Raw genomic sequence first — 19,609 nt, forward strand, 5'->3', positions numbered from 1 at the left:
GATTTTTTTTAAGGCTACTCTATCTTTATATTCTAGTCTGATGTGTATAACTCAGTCACTTAACTGCATCAACTGGGATTAGACTCTTATAACCCACAACTTCTCTGGGTCCAGAAAGGCAAAAAGAGATGGTGTAATTATAAGTGTGTGTTTCTTTTCTTTTCAAGAACAGACTTAGTGAAGGTATGATCTAAATCTTTTATTTATTTGTTTGTTTGTTTGACAGAGACACATCAAGAGAGGGAGCACAAGCAGGTGGAGGGGCAGAGGGAGAAGCAGGCTTCCTGCTGAGCAGGGAGCCCGATGTAGGGCTCGATCCCAGGATCCTGGGATCACGACCTGTGCCGAAAGCAGACTCTTAACAACTGAGCCACCCAGGCGCTCTGAAGGTATGATCTAAATCTTGTAGTAAAACATTTCTTATCTTTTGGGTGGATATAACTTTCTGATACCCAAGAACTTTGTTCCCATGCCAATCTGGATTAGAAAAGGGAGAAACTCTAACCTTATTTATCAGTCTTTCTTTGAATAACAGTGTGAGGATTGAGAAAAGTATAGTATAAGGCTTTCTTTTAGTATATTATTTTACAACCCATGGAAGAGTAGGAGGTGAGGAACTCGAATAGCTGAAAGTGAAGACCTAGAAAGGAAGGGCACCTGGGTGGCTCAGTTGGTTAAGGGACTGCCTTCGGCTCAGGTCATGATCCTGGGGTCCTGGGATTGAGTCCTGCATCGGGCTCCCCCCGCTGTAAGGGGAGCCTGCTTCTCCCTCTCCGCTGCTCCCCCTGCTTGTACTCTCTCTCTCTGTCAAATAAATAAATAAAATCTTAAAAAAACAAAACAAAACAAAAAACCTAGAAGGGAAGGGCTGGAGGTAAGGGTTACAAAATGATGTAATTAAAACTTCATTACGTTGGAAGTTCTATCAAAGTTCCTTCACAAGTTCTTTTCTCTGCTTCACAAAGATGTAATTTTATTTAATGTTGTGTATCTGCCCTTTATTTAAGGTCAATTAAATAACGACCTTATTAAGTTTTTTTGTATCTTTCTGCAAAACTCTTGTTAAGAATGTGTTCTAGGTCAGATTTTTCTTAAACTGGGGTCTTCAGTTTCCCAGGTCTAGAGATACATACTTGGCAGTTTGAGAGTTCTACTGATGTTTTAATTTAGACTTGTGTTTAAGCAGTGTTGCTTAAAACAGTATTTCACTACACGTTAAATGAAAACTTCTCTTTTGCTATGATAACTCACAACCACAGACATTTTCCCAAAGTTAGACTATACTTTCTTTTTTGTTTTTTTACTTTTTTTGTTGTGGGAAAATATATATAAAATAAAATTTACTTTTTCTTCAAAGATTTTATTTATTTGTGAGAGAGAAAGAGACAGAGCACAAGCAGGGGGGAGCGGCAGGCAGAGGAAGAAGCAGGATCCCTGCTGAGCAAGGAGCCAGATGCGGAACTCGATCCCAGGACCCCAGGATCACGACCTGAGCTGAAGGCAGACGCTTAACGGACTGAGCCACCCAGGCATCCCTATAATTTACTCTTTTAACCATTTTTAAGTTCAGTGGCATGAAGTACATTCACATTGTTCTGTTGCCTTTAATTTCTCATAGTAGTATTTCTTAAAGTGGAATTTTCAAGAGTATTTAAGAAATTTCAAAAAAAACCCCTTTTTTTTCCTTTAAAAAGAGTTTGTGGGGTGCCTGTGTGGCTCAGTCAGTTAAGTGCCTGCCTTTGGCTCAGGTCATGATCTCCGGGTCCTGGGATTGAGTCCCTTGTCTGGCTCCCTGCTCAGCAGGGAATCTGCTTTTCCCTCTCCTTCTGCCACTCCCCCTGCTTGTGCTCTCTCTCTGTCAAATATATAAAATCTTTAAAAAAAAATAAAAAGTTTGTATATTACTCAGGATTAGGAGTCAGTATTCTAGGTTATAAATTCCACTTACAATATAGATCTTTTTCTCTCTTTTTTTTCATTTCTATTTTGAGAGAGAGAGAGAAAGCACGCACGCCTGAGTGGGGAGGGGCAGAGGGAGAAGGAGCAAGAGAATCTTTTTTTTTTTTTTAAGATTTTATTTATTTATTTGAGACAGAGAGAATGAGAGAGAGAGAGCACATGAGAGGGGGAACGGTCAGAGGGAGAAGCAGGCTCCCTGCCGAGCAGGGAGCCCGATGCGGGGATGCGGGACTCGATCCAGGGACTCTAGGATCATGACCTGAGCTGAAAGCAGTCGCTTAACTAACTGAGCCACCCAGGCGCCCGGAGCAAGAGAATCTTAAGCAGGCTCCAGGCTCAGTGCTGTGCCCAAAGTGGGGCTTGATTCCAACGACCCTGAAATCAAGAGTTGGAGGCTTAACCGACTGAGCCACCCAGGCACCCCTAGTTGTTTTTCTCTTTTGATAAAAATGAATATTTTTTCTTTAGCTAGTGAGAATGATATAGACCATTGTTTTTTTTCCTAGAAATACAGAACAAAATTCAATAATTGTAAGCATTTTCTCTGTTCCCAATATAATTATTTGCCTATACTGTATATTTTACCTTCTTTTAACCATAAATTTTCTTTTCTTTCTTTTTTTTTTTTTAAGATTTTATTCATTTATTTGACAGAAAGACACAGCGAGAGAGGGAACACAAGCAGGGGAGTGGGAGAGGGAGAAGTAGGCTTCCCGCTGAGCAGGGAGCCCAATGTGGGGCTCCATCCCAGGATCCCTGGGATCATGACCTGAGCCCACAGCCAACGCTTAACAACTAAGCCACCCAGGTGCCCCATAACCATAAATTTTCTGATTTTACATGGTTTATATGTTTCAAATTCTTTTTAAGTAGGTGCTATGTAAGTTTTAACTTTTTTTTTTTTTAAAGATTTTATTTATTTATTTGACAGAGAGAGACACAGCGAGAGCGGGAACACAAGCAGAGGGAGTGAGAGAGAGAGAAGCAGGCTTCCCGCTGAGCAGGGAGCCCGATGTGGGGCTCGATCCCAGGACCCCGAGATCATGACCTGAGCCGAAGGCAGATGCTTAACGACTGAGCCACCCAGGTGCCCCAGTTTTAACATTGTTTAAAAGATTTTATTTATTTGACAGAGAGAGGGAGAGAGAGAGAGAGAGCACAAGTAGGGGGAGGAGCAGAGGGAAACAGACTCCCCTTAAGCAGGGAGCCAGGTGAGGGGGCTCGATTCCAGGACCCCGAGATCATGACCCGAGCAGAAGGCAGGCACTTAACCAACTGAAACACCAAGGTGTCCCTTAACATTTTTTTACTTTTTTTTTCTCTTAAGTAGGCTTCAAGCCCAGCATGGAGCGCAATGCCAGGCTTGAACTCAGGACCCTGAGATCAAGACTTGAGCTGGTATCGAGTCGGATGCTTAACTGACTGACCCACCCAGGCACCCCGGTACTATGTAAGTTTAAAATGCATGCTGAAAATTCTAGCTCAAAGTAGTAGACTATATAAATTATACGTGAATTCAATCTAAATTTTAGAAATTCCTTTATTCAGTAATAGCAACTAACGTTTTAAAAATAGTTACAATGAATGTGCCTGGACATTGTGCTAATCAATTTACTGTGAATAGCTAGTAAAACCCTATGATATAAGTAGTTATCACCCCCACTTCACAGAGGTTCAAAGAAACGCAGACTCTTCTGCAATGGCCTGAAGCACTTTTGTTAGGACCCAAGTACGGCTGACTTACAAAGCTCAGGCTTCTAACCATAATGCACCTTGCATCCCAAGTTGCACATTCTACTTTGCATGATTGATGGTTTTCTGAGATTCTTTGTGGGAGAATGCTCACTGCTGCCCCCAACGAAGCCAAACCCTGTTTTCTAACAATTGTTTTACTCTTGCACCCAGTCGCTTATCCTGTCAGTCCTCTTAGTGGAGTCCTGGCCCACCCTCTGACCCTGGTCCCCGTATAAGTCTCGTCGTATCAGATCCTCGTGCCTCAAGAGTCCCTTCCCCTCACACTCTGGCAACCACAGCAGGGCCCTGTCCCCTCATACCTTGGTCTGCCTGAAGAGCTGGTCCTTTCAGAGCGTGACCTCCTACCAGGGCCCCAACTCCTCAGACAGGTGATACTAGCAGAGCGGTTCCCTCGGACTCTCGCCCCCCAGAGTCCTCAGACCCTGTTTTCCAGCACAGCTGAGATTCTTGTACCCCAGTAGACAGCAATACCCCTCAGTAAAGCTTCGCAAGCAATTCTCCTTACAAAGGTCCCATTCCAACCCCAAATTAAGGGCACCTCTCTACCTTTCCCCTTTCCAAACTTCTCCCAGAATCGTGCTTTTTTTTTTTCTATTCTCCCCTTTTTCTGCTTCTCATTCACTCTCCCCAACTCCCCCCACCATCTGGTAGCCCGGTTTCAGTTCCTGAAGCCCCCCCAAAACTCACCCAACGTCCTCTCTTCAGGAGAGCTGCGATCCCAAACGGCTCCGCGCTTTACCTCTCACCTTGGTTCTTTATGGCCCTCTCTGCTGGGCGCTCCCCCCACTCGCCCCGCCCTGAAAGCGCCTTTCAGCCAGTCGTCGCCCGAAGCCCCGCCCCCTCCAAGCCTATTGGCCACCTCTCCTAAAAAGTCCCGCCTCTTCAGCTTCCAGTCCTCCTCCCTGCCCCGCTTCCCTTGTTTTCATTCCCCCTGTCACACGAGGCAGTGGCAAACCCAAGGTGGGAGGGGCGAAATAGAGGGAGGGAAGGGGGGGCGGAAAGAGGGCGGAAAGTGAAAGGCATAGAGCGCCTCTCTTTCCCCCGTCTGACTCGGTTCTCGACTGCTCCGAGCAGCCGTTGTATTGTGGGATCGCGGCGCCGTGCCTGAGACGCTCGGATTCACAGGGGAGCCCACTCACTAGCGCCTCCTGTTGTCCGCAAGGCTGCCCTGCCATTCCTCGGCCCCCAACTCCCTCCACTCCCCCCCCATCGCCTCCTCCTCCTCCATCCTCCAGTTCAAAATGGCGGCGGCGGCAGCAGCGGCGGCCGCGATGGCTCCTCCGGGCTGCCCGGGTTCGTGCCCCAACTTCGCCGTAGTCTGCTCCTTCTTGGAGCGCTACGGGCCGCTGCTCGACCTGCCTGAGTTGCCGTTTCCCGAGCTGGAGCGGGTGCTGCAGGCGCCGCCGCCGGACGTCGGCAGTGGAGAAGGTAAGCGAGGGGCCCGAACGCCCGGCGGGAAGCGGCCCTGGCACGCTCCTTCTCTCCGCCCTACACGGACATCCCGGGCCTCTGCGGCTCTGTCCTTCCCCTGGGGCGCAGCTCCGCCCGGCTCGGCTTCTCCGCCCAGCCCCCAGGGTCTTGGGCAGTGGGGAGGCGGGGCAGAGACCCCCTAGGGCCACTGGGCCTGGCGCCGAGAGGGGGTGGGGGCGTCGCGGGCTAGGTGTGGGCTGGGGGCGTGGAGTGGTCATTGTGCTGGTCCGCGGCCCCTGGGACTGTTCCCCCGGCGGCAGGGGCCGGTCCTCCACCCTTTCTCCCCCTGGGTGGCGGGGGAAGGGGAGCGCAGGTTCCGGCCAGCTTTGCGCTTTTCTCCTCCTCCCCTCCCTTGCTCCCTCCCCTCCTCCCACCATCCTCCCCACCATCTCGGGGGAGGCTGGGCTCATCTTCTCGGGGCGCCCCTTTCTCTCCCTCCACCTGGGTGGGCGGGGGCCAGCGGACACTTCAGCTCTCCCTCCCTCTAGTGGGAACTCCCCCAAGAGAGTCGCTCGCGTCTCTCTTCCCTTCCCCTCGAGGGCTGGTTTAACCCCCAAAACTCCTTCCTCAGAGTAGGGAGGTTTGCTCCTCCCCCATGGGAGGGGGTCCTCCTCCATTCTCGCTTTGGGGGTCGAAGTCGGTTCAGCTCCTCCACTTTGGAGGGTAGAGGGTTAATTCTTCCTCCCCCATAGTTTTCCTCCTCCCTCTCCCCACCTCCCCCCAAATAATAGAAAAGCATCTCCCCACTTTCCTAATCCCTTCCCCCTTCATCTTGGCAGCAGGGCTTAGGGGAAGAAGTCGCCCTCCCATTTGCAGGGTGGGGTGGGGTGGTTAGTATGTAGGCTGGAGGAGGGGCTCAGACGGAGGGGGAAACAGTTGAAGAAGGTGCTTGTTGCTCATGTTTCTCTCTCTGGTGCTGCTGGTCTATTATTGGTGTTCGCAAGTGGTGCTCCTTCCACATAAGGCCACCGCGCGGGTGCAGGGCGCATGCTCTGCCCGGCCCATTGAAACTTCCTGCTGCTGCTGCTGCTGCTGCTGGTTCTTTCGCTGGAGCATCTCAGCGCTGTGCTTACTGCCTCCAGCCCTTACACCGAACGCGTGCACTCACCCTTATTTATTCCCGATCCATGCCTCTCCTTTCCTGGCATATTTCTTCCCTCAGAGGAGGCCCCCCCCCCCCCCCCCCCGTGTTCTGAGCATTGCCTTTATCTGGGAACAGCCCTTGGCTGGAGAAGAGACGTTTTCCAAATAGATCTTTTTTTTTTTTTTTTTTGGTCCGTGTTAGGTTGCTAAAGTGGACTGGGTATTGTATAAGACAGATAGCTGTTTCCTTTCTAAGAAAACAAGGTTGCTCTTCAATTCTCCGTGGAAGTGAAGGAGTTTGTTAACAGAATGCATTCACATTGCTAGGAAGGGGCCAGGTGTGAAGTTTTTCAAAATATTAGCTATAGGGAAAATGTGGCTACCAAAGACTCAGATTAATTTAGCAGTTATGGTACAGGCCTAGATCTCTTCTTATCAATAGCCCAAATCTCTACCCTTAACAGACTGTGGCATATAATCGGGTAGGTTTTTAAATTTTTATTTATTTATTTGAGAGAGAGCGTGAGAGCACACAAGGAGGAATGGTAGAGGGAGAGGGAGAAGCAGGCTCCCAGCTGAGCAGGAAGCCTGACAAGGGACTGGATCCCAGGCCCTGAAATCATGACCTGAGCCAAAGGCAGACCCTTAACCGGCTGAGCCAACCAGGTGCCCCTAAAAGGGTAGTTTTTAAATGTAGTATAAAATAGGGGTGATAAGTTACATAATATAAAGACTTCCTGCAGAATTTCTTTAAAAGTTAAGCTTCCCAGTATAGTTATTTTATTATCAAATTGCATTTACATTTAAGTTTTTGAGAAGTAGTCACTATGAAGTAGAATGCCTTAGTAACTTGCTTTCAGGATACTTTTGGAAGCGATAGTATATGTATCTGAGAGAAATTTGGGAATTTGGGGAAAAGGATTGCTGACAAATTGTTTTTGGAATTTTGCTTGGACCAAGTTGAAAGGCAGGCATAGACCTGTGATGGCATTGTATTCTGGGTGGTGTACAAGTTTTCTTGCCTTCCATTCCTTTTAAGTATTTTGGCCACCGCATTTGGCTTGTTATAGAAGAAAAAATATTAGGGTCAGTTTATAGTTCATTGAACAATGGGCCACCAGCTAAGTGAAAAATGAGATATATTCTGTGCTGAGAGATTATACCAGTGGGCTCAGCCACTGTATTACCATTGATATAGTTGCATCTGTAATAATAGATCTTGTCATAATGTGACCTAAGAATAATCATTAATTAATGTTACACAGTTCAGGATACTTGGCAAATGAAAAGTCTGCAGGTAAAATGACATTACTGTGCAGGGAAAAGCTTTTCAGGCCTTTGATGATGGTTAACCTACTTGTAACAGTTGGATTAAACATTACTGGTCCAACTAACAAGATATACTGAGTCTTTTTTGGAAAGGAGTTGTGTTAGAAAGAGTTAAAAGACACTGGTTTTAGCACGGAACAGTAATATATAAGTTGCAGGGCAAATTATTTAATTTCTATAGACCTCGTCTCCTGAGTAAATAGAGATAATATCTGAGGATCAAATGAAATATTTCAAAAATCCTTTCATAAACCAAGCACTTGCAGTGTTCTTATGTTACAAATTTTATTAAAGATGTTTGTGAGCTATAAGATACACAAGTCCATTGGAATTAAAATGTTAAATTTTTAGCATGTTGTGAGACTAAGGGTATGAGCAGAGGTATAATATTGAGCTATTACGCTCTTTGGGAAAAATCTTTGTTATAATCAGTTGAGTTTTGCTGTATGTAAACTTGTATTTTTATTTTTATTTTTATTTTTTTTAAAGATTTTATTTATTTATTTGAGAGAGAGAATGAGAGACAGAGAGCATGAGAGGGAGGAGGGTCAGAGGGAGAAGCAGACTCCCTGCCGAGCAGGGAGCCTGATGCGGGACTCGATCCTGGGACTCCAGGATCATGACCTGAGCCGAAGGCAGTCGCTTAACCAACTGAGCCACCCAGGCGCCCTAAACTTGTATTTTTAAAAGGCAGTTCTTAGTGTTGCTTAAAGAATCCTAGTTTATAAAACTTTTGGTTTTTCCTAGTGTGATTGTCCATTAAAAGGTGTTTTTGCAAGTATATTCTTCTGAGTTACCATTTTAAAACATTTTACGTGGTCATTTTTTGTCATACGTATGTCATTATGGCATCCTTTGGAGGAGACTGTAATTCTCTATATGGTCATTGTTTAAGCACTTTATGATCATTTCCCTAAAAATTTGCTTATAAGTTTTTATTTGACATTGTGGCTTTAGCTTAGACTGCTTATTTGGTTTAAGTGTGAATGATACAATAACTAGTATTTATTGAGCATTTATTATGTACAGACATCATCTGATTCCTCGTAACTGTTCTTTGAGGTTGGTACTATTACTCTTATTTGGCAGGCATAGAAACTAAGGTTTAGGAAGTTGATTCAGCTGCCCAGTGTCCAAGATTATATAGTTATTAGTAGAGTCTGATTTTTTTTTTTAAGATTTATTTATTTATTTTAGAGGGGAGAGAGTGCATGTGCTTGCTTGTGTGGGGAGGCGGGGGAGAGAGAGAATCTCAAGCAGACTTCCTGGTGAGCTTAGAGACTAACTCAGGTCCCCATCCCGGGACCCTGAAATCGTGACCTGAGCCGAAATCAAGAGTCAGATGCTTAACCAGCTGAGCCACCCAGCACCCCTAGAACATGATTTCTAATCTAGGTCTGTCTGAGTCCAAAGCCACAAAATTATGTAATACCTTGCTAGGGGCCATGTTTCCTACACTACACTAAGATACCCCAACGTATTGTCACCAACCTGTAGAGGCGCTGTGTGGTTGTTTAAATATTCAAGGAACATATAGCAGTATTTGACATCTCTTGGTTGCCAGGTAAACTTACTAGTTTCACATAGTTCCTGATTTGAACATTAGATCGTGCTACATTCCTTTGGATGATGTGTCTTTGTGAAGTTGGGTTTTTGGGGGTTATGACATAGCATATGCTATGACAAATGCAAATACTGCATGAAAATCAGTGAGAAATAGGAAATAAGAATAGCAGTGTCCAGTTTGATTCCAAGGTTTGAGAAGTTGTGCATTGCCTCACTGTAATATGCATTCTGTAAGTAAATGTGATTATTTAAGAATGAAGTAAAAACATTATTTTTTTTTCAGCTAAGGTAGATTAGTTTTTAAAATCTCTACTAACAACTTGATACGTGGAACTGTTAGTATTTCTTGGCCTAGTGCTGTTGTGAAAAAATTACTGAAATGCTGAGGGTGTTAGGAACTTAGAAAGCTTGGGAACTTGTGCTTTAGAGATTATCATTGGTTTTTGTTGCCGGAAAGAAAGGAGTACTATGTCCACTTTGACTTTATTTTGCAGGGAGGAAAACCAAGGTGCAGAGATTGATTTCAAGTGTATGTAGCTAACCATTGGTGCTATTGAGACCATTCTTTTCAGAGTCCACCTGTGTGCTGAAACTGTCAGGAAAAAAATTTAGATTTCTTGTTGCTAGCAGTTAGAATAGGAAAAGGGTGTGCCAACTGAAGGTGCTTTTTTTTTTAAGATTTATTTATTTATTTGTCAGAGAGAGAGAGAGAGAGCATGAGCAGGGGGAGGGGGAGGGGCAGAGGGAGAAGCAGGCTCCCCGCTGAGCAAGGAGCCTGATGTGGGACTTGATCCCAGGACTCTGGGATCCTATTGAGGATGGACTGAGCCACCCAGGCATCCCTGAAGGTGTTGTTTTGTTTGTTTGTTTGTTTGTTTGTTTGTTTTTAAGTAATCTCTACACCCAACATGGGGCGGGAACTTAAAACTCCAAGACTAATTGTTGCATGCTCTACTGACTGAGCCAGCCAAGTGCCCCTGAAGGTGTTGTTTGAGCCCCATTCCCTCATGGTCAACTTTTGCCCTCCTAATTCTGTGCTCTGTATGGACTTCTCCAGCTTCCTTCTGACTAAAAGTGGATGATTGGGAGGTATGGATGCAAGTAAAAATGGACATTGACTTTGTGGGATTGCTAACATCCAGGGCTCCCAAGTGTCTTTGCTGTCCCTTCAGAGGACATTCTTTTTCAAGAGGAAAATGCACTTTTTCATTCTTTAAAGGTAGTCTTTGTATAGGTATTGGTTGAAAAGTTATTTGTATCTATTAAGGTATGTGTGGATAATGTGTTGTGATTCCCCTAGGTGGTACTATGGTTGACTGAGTTATTTGTATGGTATTAAATAAGTTGAATCGTTCATTTTTGGTTTGATTTTTTTTAAAGATTTTATTTTACTAGTGCGCTTTTAGTTTCGGTTTGTTTTTTGCATTTTTAAATGATTGAACATATAGCTCTTACAGTCAAATGTCATTACAAAAGAATGTACCTTTTATGTATAACTGGAGTTACGACTGGGACTCCTACTGGTGCTAACTGAATCGTGTGACAATTGTTTTTAGGTGAATTCTGCAAAGTAGAAAGATGACTTTACCATAACTGGAGCTACTATTTGTTGCTTTAAGCAAAAGATCTCACCAGATGCACATGCTGAGAGTTGCATGGATCTACAGTGGTAGACCATTAATGGTGGCATTGTTGGAACCAGAGTCTGTTTTGGTTGAAAATGTCCAGTTTTGGTTCTTCCACTTTTGAATAAAGAAATATTCTGTAGACATTTATTAGAAGGAAAGAGAGATGTATTTCTTCTCCATCATTTTTGGTATATCACAGAGTTGAGGTATCCAAAAGTTGTGAAGGTTTGGAGGGAGGTTGCGGGCACTGTCGCAGGACAGAGGATTTTTCTGGCTAAATTGGGCTTGTTAGTCCAAACTGATTTACTTATTTTTTAGTTTTCCCTTGAAATTTATCTGTGTTTTAAAATCTCTGCTTGAAAGGTAAACGTTTAGTAGCTACTTCATTTACTTAATATGTGTATTGAATATCTGGTATATGCTAAGTACAGTAAACATTGTGGGGATTATTTTTTAAAAACACATTAAACGTGGGCTTTCTTTTAAGGATTTTCTAATCTAGTAAGAAGTAGCTAAATTGAGCTTAACTTAAAATCACCATTCAAAGGCTAATTTTTCCTCTGAGACGTTATCAAGTGCAGTAGTAGCCTATGAATTCTAGTCTGTAAATTAATGGACTAAAAATATCTCTATGACAATTTTATGGTGAGATGTACAAGCACATGCAGTGTGGAAAAGTAAGAACAGTTCAGACCCAAAGTACATTTTAACCTGACTCATATATTCAAGGAAGATATTTATGTGTGTTCCTGGATTTAAGAAAATTTCTTTGGCTCTCTTCCTGATGAATATAATCTTAACGTATTATGCGTTGGTGTTTTTTTGTTTTGTTTTGTCTTTCTTTATGGTAATCCCATTATAAAGGGTATCAGTGTTTTCTATGTGTGTATGTGTGTGTTAGAATTTTTATGGTATCAAATATTGCTTGAGAGAGTAGTCTGGGGCTTCACTTAAAATTTATTTGTTCTTTCAACAAATGGTAATTGATTACCTACTATGTGCCAGGCACACTTATACTCTGCTGGGGATACATTAACGAAAAAGATAAGATCTTTTAAACTTGCCATAGTTTCCTGGGAAAGATAGACAATGAAGCAATAAGTTGGGTTTTTTAAAAATATGGACAAGTAATATTTGCACTTTGTAATGTATATTTTAGTGAACTTTGTTTTATAATTTGTTTAGCTTTGTGTTTATTTTTATCTATGCCCTTTCCCCTGTGTTTGTACATGTTTATCTTAATCATATTCTGAGTGATAGGATTATAGGTTTTTCTTTTTTCTTTTTCACGTTTCATTTCTTGTATTAATCATGTACTTCTCGTAATAACTGAAGTATATATATATATTTAAAAGTAGTCTATCAAAAAGTGAAATGGCTGAAGGTGGTCAGAGGTACAGATTTCCAGTTATAATATAAATAAGTCATGGAGATATAATGTACAGTATGATGACTACATTTAATAATACTGTTTTGTATATTGGAAAGTTGCTAAGAGAGTTGATCATTAAAGTTCTCATCAAAAGAAAAAAAATTGTAACTGTGGTGATGAATGTTAACTAGCCTTGTTGTAATGATCATTTTGCAGTATATACAAATATTGAATCATGTTGTACACCTGAAACTAATATATTTTATGTCAACTATATCTTTTCTAAAATGTTCAAAAGAAGTCTTCCAAGGCTTTTTATAAAAGTAAAATTGAGTTGCTTCTTTTATTTACTTTTAATTCTGAATTACCTCTCACAGTGACTATTACCATCATCCACTCAGGTCACCTGGATCAGAAACTGAGGCACCATCTTACACTTTAACCTCTGGCATACTTTCTACTTTGTTCCAAGTTTTGAATCTATTTCTACTTTTTCTTTCTTTTCTTTCCCCTCCTTCCCTTCCTTCCTTTCTTTTTTTTTTTTAATTTATCTGACAGAGAGAGAGAGTGTGCGCGCACAACAAGCAGGGGGAGCATCAGAGGGAGAGGGAGAAGCAGGATCTCCACTGAGCAGGGATCCCGATGCAGGGCTTGATCCCAAGATCCTGGGATCATGACCTGAGCTGAAGGCAGACACTTAACCGACAGCCACCCAGGCGCCCCTTGAGTCTATTTCTTTATCCTCTCTTATATTCAGCTTCAGTTTTCTATCATTCTTGCTGTTGTTTTAGTCATGCTGAACTGGTTGCAGATCTCTGAAGGTATGAAAGATTTCGTACTTTATGCCTTTTCCTCATCCTCCTACTTGAGTTGAATATTGTCTCCCCATCTTCCCTTGCCCGCTCACTATACTCCTACCCATCATTAATCTGCTCTTTAAGCATTAGGTGCTCCGTGAAATTTTTCCTGCTTCCTTTCTAAGTTAAATTAACCACTTTGCCTCCTTACCCCACAGGAACTCTTTGTAGATTTTATAGAACAGTACTTGTAACACTTTTTGCACTTATAGTCTAGGCTTGCCTACAAGACTGTAAGCTCCTTTTTTTTTTTTAAGGGGAACGGGGAGGAGCTGAGAGAGGGAGAGAGAGAATCTTAAGCAGGCCCCATGCCCAGCACAGAGCCCACATGGGGCTTGATCTCAGGACCCTGAGATCGTGACCTGAGCTGAAATCAAGAGTCAGAGGCTTAACCGACTGAGCCACCCAGGCGCCCCAAGACAGTAAACTCCTTGAGGGCAGGAATAAATGTTTATGAAAGGAATAGTTATTTCCCCATTCATTATAGGTCTGTTCTATTCTAAACTTTTTTTTTTTAGAATTAAATCTTACATAGGGCGCCTGGGTGGCTCAGTTGGTTAAGCGACTGCCTTCGGCTCAGGTCATGATCCTGGAGTCCCGGGATCGAGTCCCACATCAGGCTCCCTGCTCGGCAGGGAGTCTGCTTCTCCCTCTGACCTTCCTCCCTCTCATGCTCTCTGTCTCTCAATCTCTCTGTCTCAAATAAATAAATAAAATCTTTAAAAAAAAAATTTAAAAAGAATTAAATCTTACATAAACTCTTAAGTAAACATTTGCCCAATGTAAGAGAATGAGATTCTTTCCGTTGCTAGTTGGAAGTAATTGACATATTGGTTAGTGCTAGCACTTGAAGTGACCAGATGTCATGTCCCATTTCATTAGATGTAATATTGTATTTAAAATGAATGCATGAGGGCACCTGGGTGGCTCAGTCAGTTAAGCGTCCGCCTTCAGCTCAGGTCATGATCCCAGAGTCCCAGCTCAGCCGGAAGCCTGCTTCTCCCTCTACCCCCTGCTCGTACTCTCTTGCTATCTCTCTCTCTCAAATAAATAAAATGTTTTTTAAAAAATATAATAAAATGAATGCATGTGGGGTGCCTGTGTGGCTCAGTCAGATAAGCAATGGACTCTTGATTTCGGCTCAGGTCCTGGTCTCAGAGTCATGAGATCGAACACTGTGTAGGGCTCTGTGCTGAGCTGGGAGTCGGCTTCTCTCCCTCTGCCCTTCCCCCCATGTGCACACTCCTGCATGGGTGTACTTGTATGTCCTCTCAGTCTCTCTCTCTCTCAAATAAATAAATCTTTAAAAAACATAAAATGAATGCATGTCATTGGAAGTTAAAACCTAGTCTGTGATAGTCTAATGCAGGGGTGGCCAAACTACCTTGTAGGCCAGATCTGGCCCATTGATTATTTTTGTAAATAAGGTTTTATTGGTGCACAGCCATACTAATTTGTTTACATATTGTCTATGGCTGCTTTCACACGGAAGTGGCAGAGGAAAGTGATTGTGACAGAGAACATATAGCCTGTATGACCTACAGTATTATCTGGCCCTTCACAGGAAAATTGCTGATCCCTATTCTAGTGAAGGGATTGGATTATTGTCTCTGGGTTTGAGAACTGTTTTAGAACCAGAATAATACAGATTTAGTGCCTAGGGTGTCTTGTGAATGAAAATAATAGAGCAGTAGTTACCTCAATATTTATCTAATTTGATGCACAGCTCTTTTACTATTACTCTTCTTAGGTTAGGTGAATCTAAAACCTTTTCTGTTAACAGGATGGTAACATTACATTGAACTAATTTAAGGATAGCGATGGCTTCCTCTGCCTAATTGTTATACAGCAAGGATGGGATGGGGACCAAGTAATATAGTAATTGGCAGTAATGGTAAGAAAAATGTAATATTACTCTTATACCGGCCTAAAGTCTCATCCAGGTGGGCTGGTTTTAAGATTCATTTGGAGGTAGAGCCCCCAGGTCTTGGTCAGGATAAGGTTGGGTAAATGGTGATGCCATCAACTTAGGTGGGAAAGGTTATATTTATTGAAGATACTCAAATGAATAAATTAAAAAAAATCTTTAAAAAAAAAAGAACTTAAAATAGTTATTTAAGTTACTCAGGGACAGAGGGTTGGGGAGAACATACTAGAGAATAACCTGCTTACTAGTGGGTAGAATGTGTCTTGAGCATTAGTTTTACAGGGAAAGTGCAGAGTGTTGGTTTATAAAGCTTTGGTACTTAAATGCTAGATATGTCAGGGAACTTTATTTATTTATTTATTAAGATTTTATCTTTTTATTTGAAAGAGACAGAGCGTGAGAGTGAGAGGGAGAAGCAGAATCCTTTCTAAGCAGGGAGCCCGATACGGGGCTTGATCCCAGGACCCTGGGACCATGACCCAAGCCAAAGGCAGACGCCTAACCGACTGGGCCACCCAGGCATCCCACTTACTTATTTAAATTAGTAGGCTCCACGACCAACATGGGGCTTGAACTCAGGACCCTGAGATCAAGAGTCACATGCTCTACTGATGATAGCCAGCCAGGCACCCCTCAGGGAGTTTATTTTGATATTTCTATTCCTTTTCTCCTGAGCATCCTCACAGTTGACTCTGCAAATAAATATAATTGCCATTTCCTCAATGTTTAAATGTTAAAAATCTTTTAGGGAAAAAAATTAGAATGAGTTATTCCAAATTGTAGCTTGCTTTTGGTGTTGGGAATTTTGGGATATAGCAAGATTGTAAGAGAACTTTGTCTAATAAGAAATACAATTGAGTTTAATTTATTTTCCCATTAAAGTCCTGCCAAGCTTTTCTTTATTAGAACCATGAAAGAAGCCATCTCCAGTAGTGCTAACTTGGGCCGGCATCTGAACCCAAACATTCCATAACATTCCTTATTTAAGAGACTTTTTTTTTTGTCCTGTAAATTTTGATTGTGATCTGTTGGTTTATCCTTGTCTTCTCGTTTTCATGGCCTTATTATTTTATAGCCCTTTATCTTTTCGTCTATGCTTATCTGGTTTGATTAATCATGATAACTATGTGTTACCCTTTTTCCTTCCTATTTTCCCATATTTTGGACTTCACTTTTCAACCTTAATTATCTTCTCCATTTCCATCTTTTTTAGAAACAAAAATAAATGATATAAATGCAAAAATGAGGGGCTTTGGAGTGTACGGGCTCTAACATAATTTTCTAGGTTAAATAAGTGGCTTTAGTAATAATTTTACAGTTATTAGAGCTTACTGTTGAGCCAGGCTCTATAGTAAAGTCTTCTACCAAGATTAATTAATCCTCACAACTGCTTTGTTGTACACTTAGTATTTTCTCTTTACAGATAAAGCAATTTAGTGTTAGAGAGGTAAAGTAACTTGCCTGAAGTCACACAGCATTAAAGTGTTGAAGGAACATTTGATACAAAGATAGTTCATAGTGTTTAGGAATTTAAAACTGGGTAAATCTGTCTTCAGAGTCCTAGTTCTTAACCACTCACTGTGCTGTCTCCTCAGTTATGATCTTAGGATTGTAATGTGATCCTCCATACTACGGTCTTGGTCTGAACATTGAGCAATGATTTGGACAGTTAGGCCTCTGAGGCAGATTATAGCATGCTTTTCTACTCCTTTATGCTTTTTTACTTTTAAAAGTACCAATTTTATTAGCATAAGCATTATTATAAAAGGTATATTATTTTAATGGGATACTGAAATATATTAAAAGTAAAGAAATACAAATTCATAAATAGTTGAATGCCTTGAACACAATTCTTTACATGTTTGTCATTGCTTAGGACAACCCTAGTCTTTCTCAGACTCGGAAATAATTCTCTTCTTGAATCTTTTGAATTAAGACTCCATCTTCCGTAGCTGTAAAGTTTTGTGCAGTGTGTCATCAAAATGCTCCAGGGTTCATTCCCCTACTGTTATGACTTCCATTTACCATAATTGAAGAAGTGGTCTTATTTTTTTCCTTCTAGCTCAGTTGTTTTCAATCTTTATTATAATCAGGTGATTTAATTAACTACTTCTGGCTGCACATTAGAATCACGTGGGGAATCCTTTTGAAAAATACTGATGCCTGGGCCTTAACCACACTCCAATAAATTTAGAGTCCTTGGGGATTGGGGCCGTGGCATCAGTGATTCTAATTTGTAGCCAGGAATGTCTGTTTTAATTTATTTGTCCTGTTACTTTTCTTCAAATTCTGTCTTTAAGTCTGTTTTGCCTAATATTAGTATAGCCATTCCAGGTGTCTTTTGGTTACTGCTTTGCATGATAGGTCTTTTTCATCCTTTTAACCTCATTGTCTCTTTGATTATAAAGTATGTGTCTTGTAAACAGCATATGTTTGTATCATGTTTGTAGGAATCTAATTATGCAAGCAATTATAAAGAAGTATAACTGCTGTAACAGAGGAGATACTTTGGGAGTATAAAAGAGCAAGTACCTACCTTTGCCCAGGTAATCATTGTAATCATTATGGAAATTTGAACGGTTGAATAGGCGATGGATAGGCGTTCCAGGTAGGGAAGAGCATGAGAAAAGCCATAGAATTGTGAAATAATACGGTGTGTACAGGAAGTTGCAACCTAACTTCAGGCATTATGTTTCTAAAAGATTTGTGGTTGACAAACTTCAGACCATGTGAGAAAATCCGATTATGACACATGAATTATAAATGCCTTAGCAGTATTTTTCTTTAGTTTAAAGGAAAAAACACATTAAATGAAGGGAACATGTCAGTGACTTGACTCTAAATTCTATAAAGAATTCATTTTGCCTTATTCTGTTTGTTTCTATCAGAACTTAACATATAATAGATGCTCAACTGTTAGTTGAATGAATAAATGTCACATATTTCAAATTAGAAATAATGGGTATTTTGATGTAGTTTTTAATATTTTTTCTTATCCTTTGCTTGCTAGAGGGTGCAACTCCCATTTCCTTTTGGGTACTGCTTGTAAATACTACTGAATCCCCCGCCCTCCATTCTTCTTCCTTGCTTTTTTCCTTCCTTCCTTTCCTCTGTTCCTTCCTCTGCTGCTTCCTCCCAGGTCCTCATCATCTTGGTTTATAATAGTACCTGAAGTGGAAAATCTTTGTGTCATCACTCAATTTCTTTCTTGAATCATACGGTTACACCATGTCTTCACTGCATGCCAAAATGTGTGTGTTAACCTGTCTTCTAAGCTTATTACTTTTTATAGGAATCTCAGAATATAAGTTTGAAATCCAGTTTTTCTTTTATCTTTTCCAAGATAGCTCAGGGAAAAGTCATTTACTTTTATTTATTATTTACCTTTTTTATTATTTATTTATTTATTTTTAAGATTTTATTTATTTATTTGACAGAGACACAGCGAGAGAGGGAACACAAGCAGGGGGAGTGGGAGAGGGAGAAGCAGGCTTCCTGCTGAGCAGGGAGCCCGATGCGGGGCTCGATCCCAAAACCCTGGGATCATGACGTGAGCTGAAGGCAGACGCTTAATGACTGAGCCACCCAGGCGCCCTGCTCTTTGCCTTTTTTAATTAAAAAAAAAAAAAAAAAATTCCCAGCTCATTTTTTCTGAATTGTTTCATATCTTCTTCACCAGGAGTGACCTGGAATTTTTCTTTCTTTCTTTTTTTTTTTTTTTAAGATTTTATTTATTTGTCAGAGAGAGAAATAGAGGGCGAGCACAAGCATGGGGGCTAGCATGCAAAGGGAGAAGCAGGCTCCCCGCTGAGCAAGGAGCCAGATGCTGGACTCCATCCCAGGAGCCTGGGATCATAACCTGAGCCAAAGGCAGACACTTAACAGACTGAGCCACCCAGGCATCCCTGAAATTCTTATGTCTAAAAGTAAAATTTTTTGAGTTGTTAGAAAGGCTTGAGGGTGGGGAATTCAGCCCCAGGTCGTTATTATAGAATTGGTGAATTGGGGCAGTGGCTGTGGCCAGCTAGAGAAGTTCCCAGGTTTCTGGTATAGAGAGTAGGTAGTTAATAGTTCCATTTATTGAAGAAAGAAATAGCCAGACAGGCCGAGGGTTTATGGGGGAAAGGTGTGATTCCCTGTTGTAAAAAAATTCAGAATTCTAATAACACATATGAGCACTATTTGAAAAACTAGCCATGTTTATTTTATAGCTTACTAAAAGCTTACTCTGAATAAACAGATTATGGCAGTCTATCTTATTTTACAGCTTTTTTGGTTTTGTGAATTATTTAAGTTGCTGTACATGTATATACTATACATGTGTTAAGTATACATTTAATATTTTGTTTAGAGTGCCTTATTTATGTACTTAAGATCATTAAAATTAGCTTTATTAAACTATCTTGCCATTGGTGTCCACTTGTATTCTCTTATAGGTAAAGCTTTCTATAACTGAGTAACTTTGTCATTTTCATTTCCAAAAAAACCTACAAAAGTATTTGTTATAATTGTAGAGATTGCTATGTTCTGCTGGATAAAGATTTGGTAGTTGTTGGACATCTTCTCTATTCCCCCTTACCTATGAAGAAACAAATGGAAGTTCATATAGATTGAAATCCCACTCTAAATAGAGAAAAAGGAATGTCAAATAGTGTGGATTGAA

The 19,609-nt window shown here is 41.4% G+C and overlaps 2 protein-coding genes across 3 annotated transcripts in view; one reads left to right on the forward strand and one right to left on the reverse strand.

The window, feature by feature from the left end:
- Positions 1 to 4,508, reverse strand: part of AAMDC (adipogenesis associated Mth938 domain containing) — a 40,820-nt gene extending 36,312 nt beyond the window's left edge. Inside the window, exon 1 of the mRNA XM_045894501.3 lies at positions 4,402 to 4,508. The gene's annotated coding sequence lies outside the window, so the exon portion shown is untranslated. The remainder of the gene's footprint in view (positions 1 to 4,401) is intronic.
- Positions 4,509 to 4,734: 226 nt separating this feature from the next.
- RSF1 (remodeling and spacing factor 1) overlaps positions 4,735 to 19,609 on the forward strand; it is a 169,347-nt gene continuing 154,472 nt past the window's right edge. Inside the window, exon 1 of one of the 2 annotated variants that reach the window (XM_064576868.1) lies at positions 4,735 to 5,142. In XM_064576868.1, coding sequence (XP_064432938.1) covers positions 4,956 to 5,142 — 187 coding nt within the window. In that variant the 5' untranslated portion in view covers positions 4,735 to 4,955. The remainder of the gene's footprint in view (positions 5,143 to 19,609) is intronic. The other variant, XM_064576867.1, reaches the window with a different exon arrangement.

The sequence above is a fragment of the Mirounga angustirostris genome, unplaced genomic scaffold (genome assembly GCF_029215605.1).
Source record: "Mirounga angustirostris isolate CCGP_5_RB_7025 unplaced genomic scaffold, mMirAng1.0.hap1 SCAF_13, whole genome shotgun sequence".
NCBI lineage: Eukaryota > Metazoa > Chordata > Mammalia > Carnivora > Phocidae > Mirounga > Mirounga angustirostris.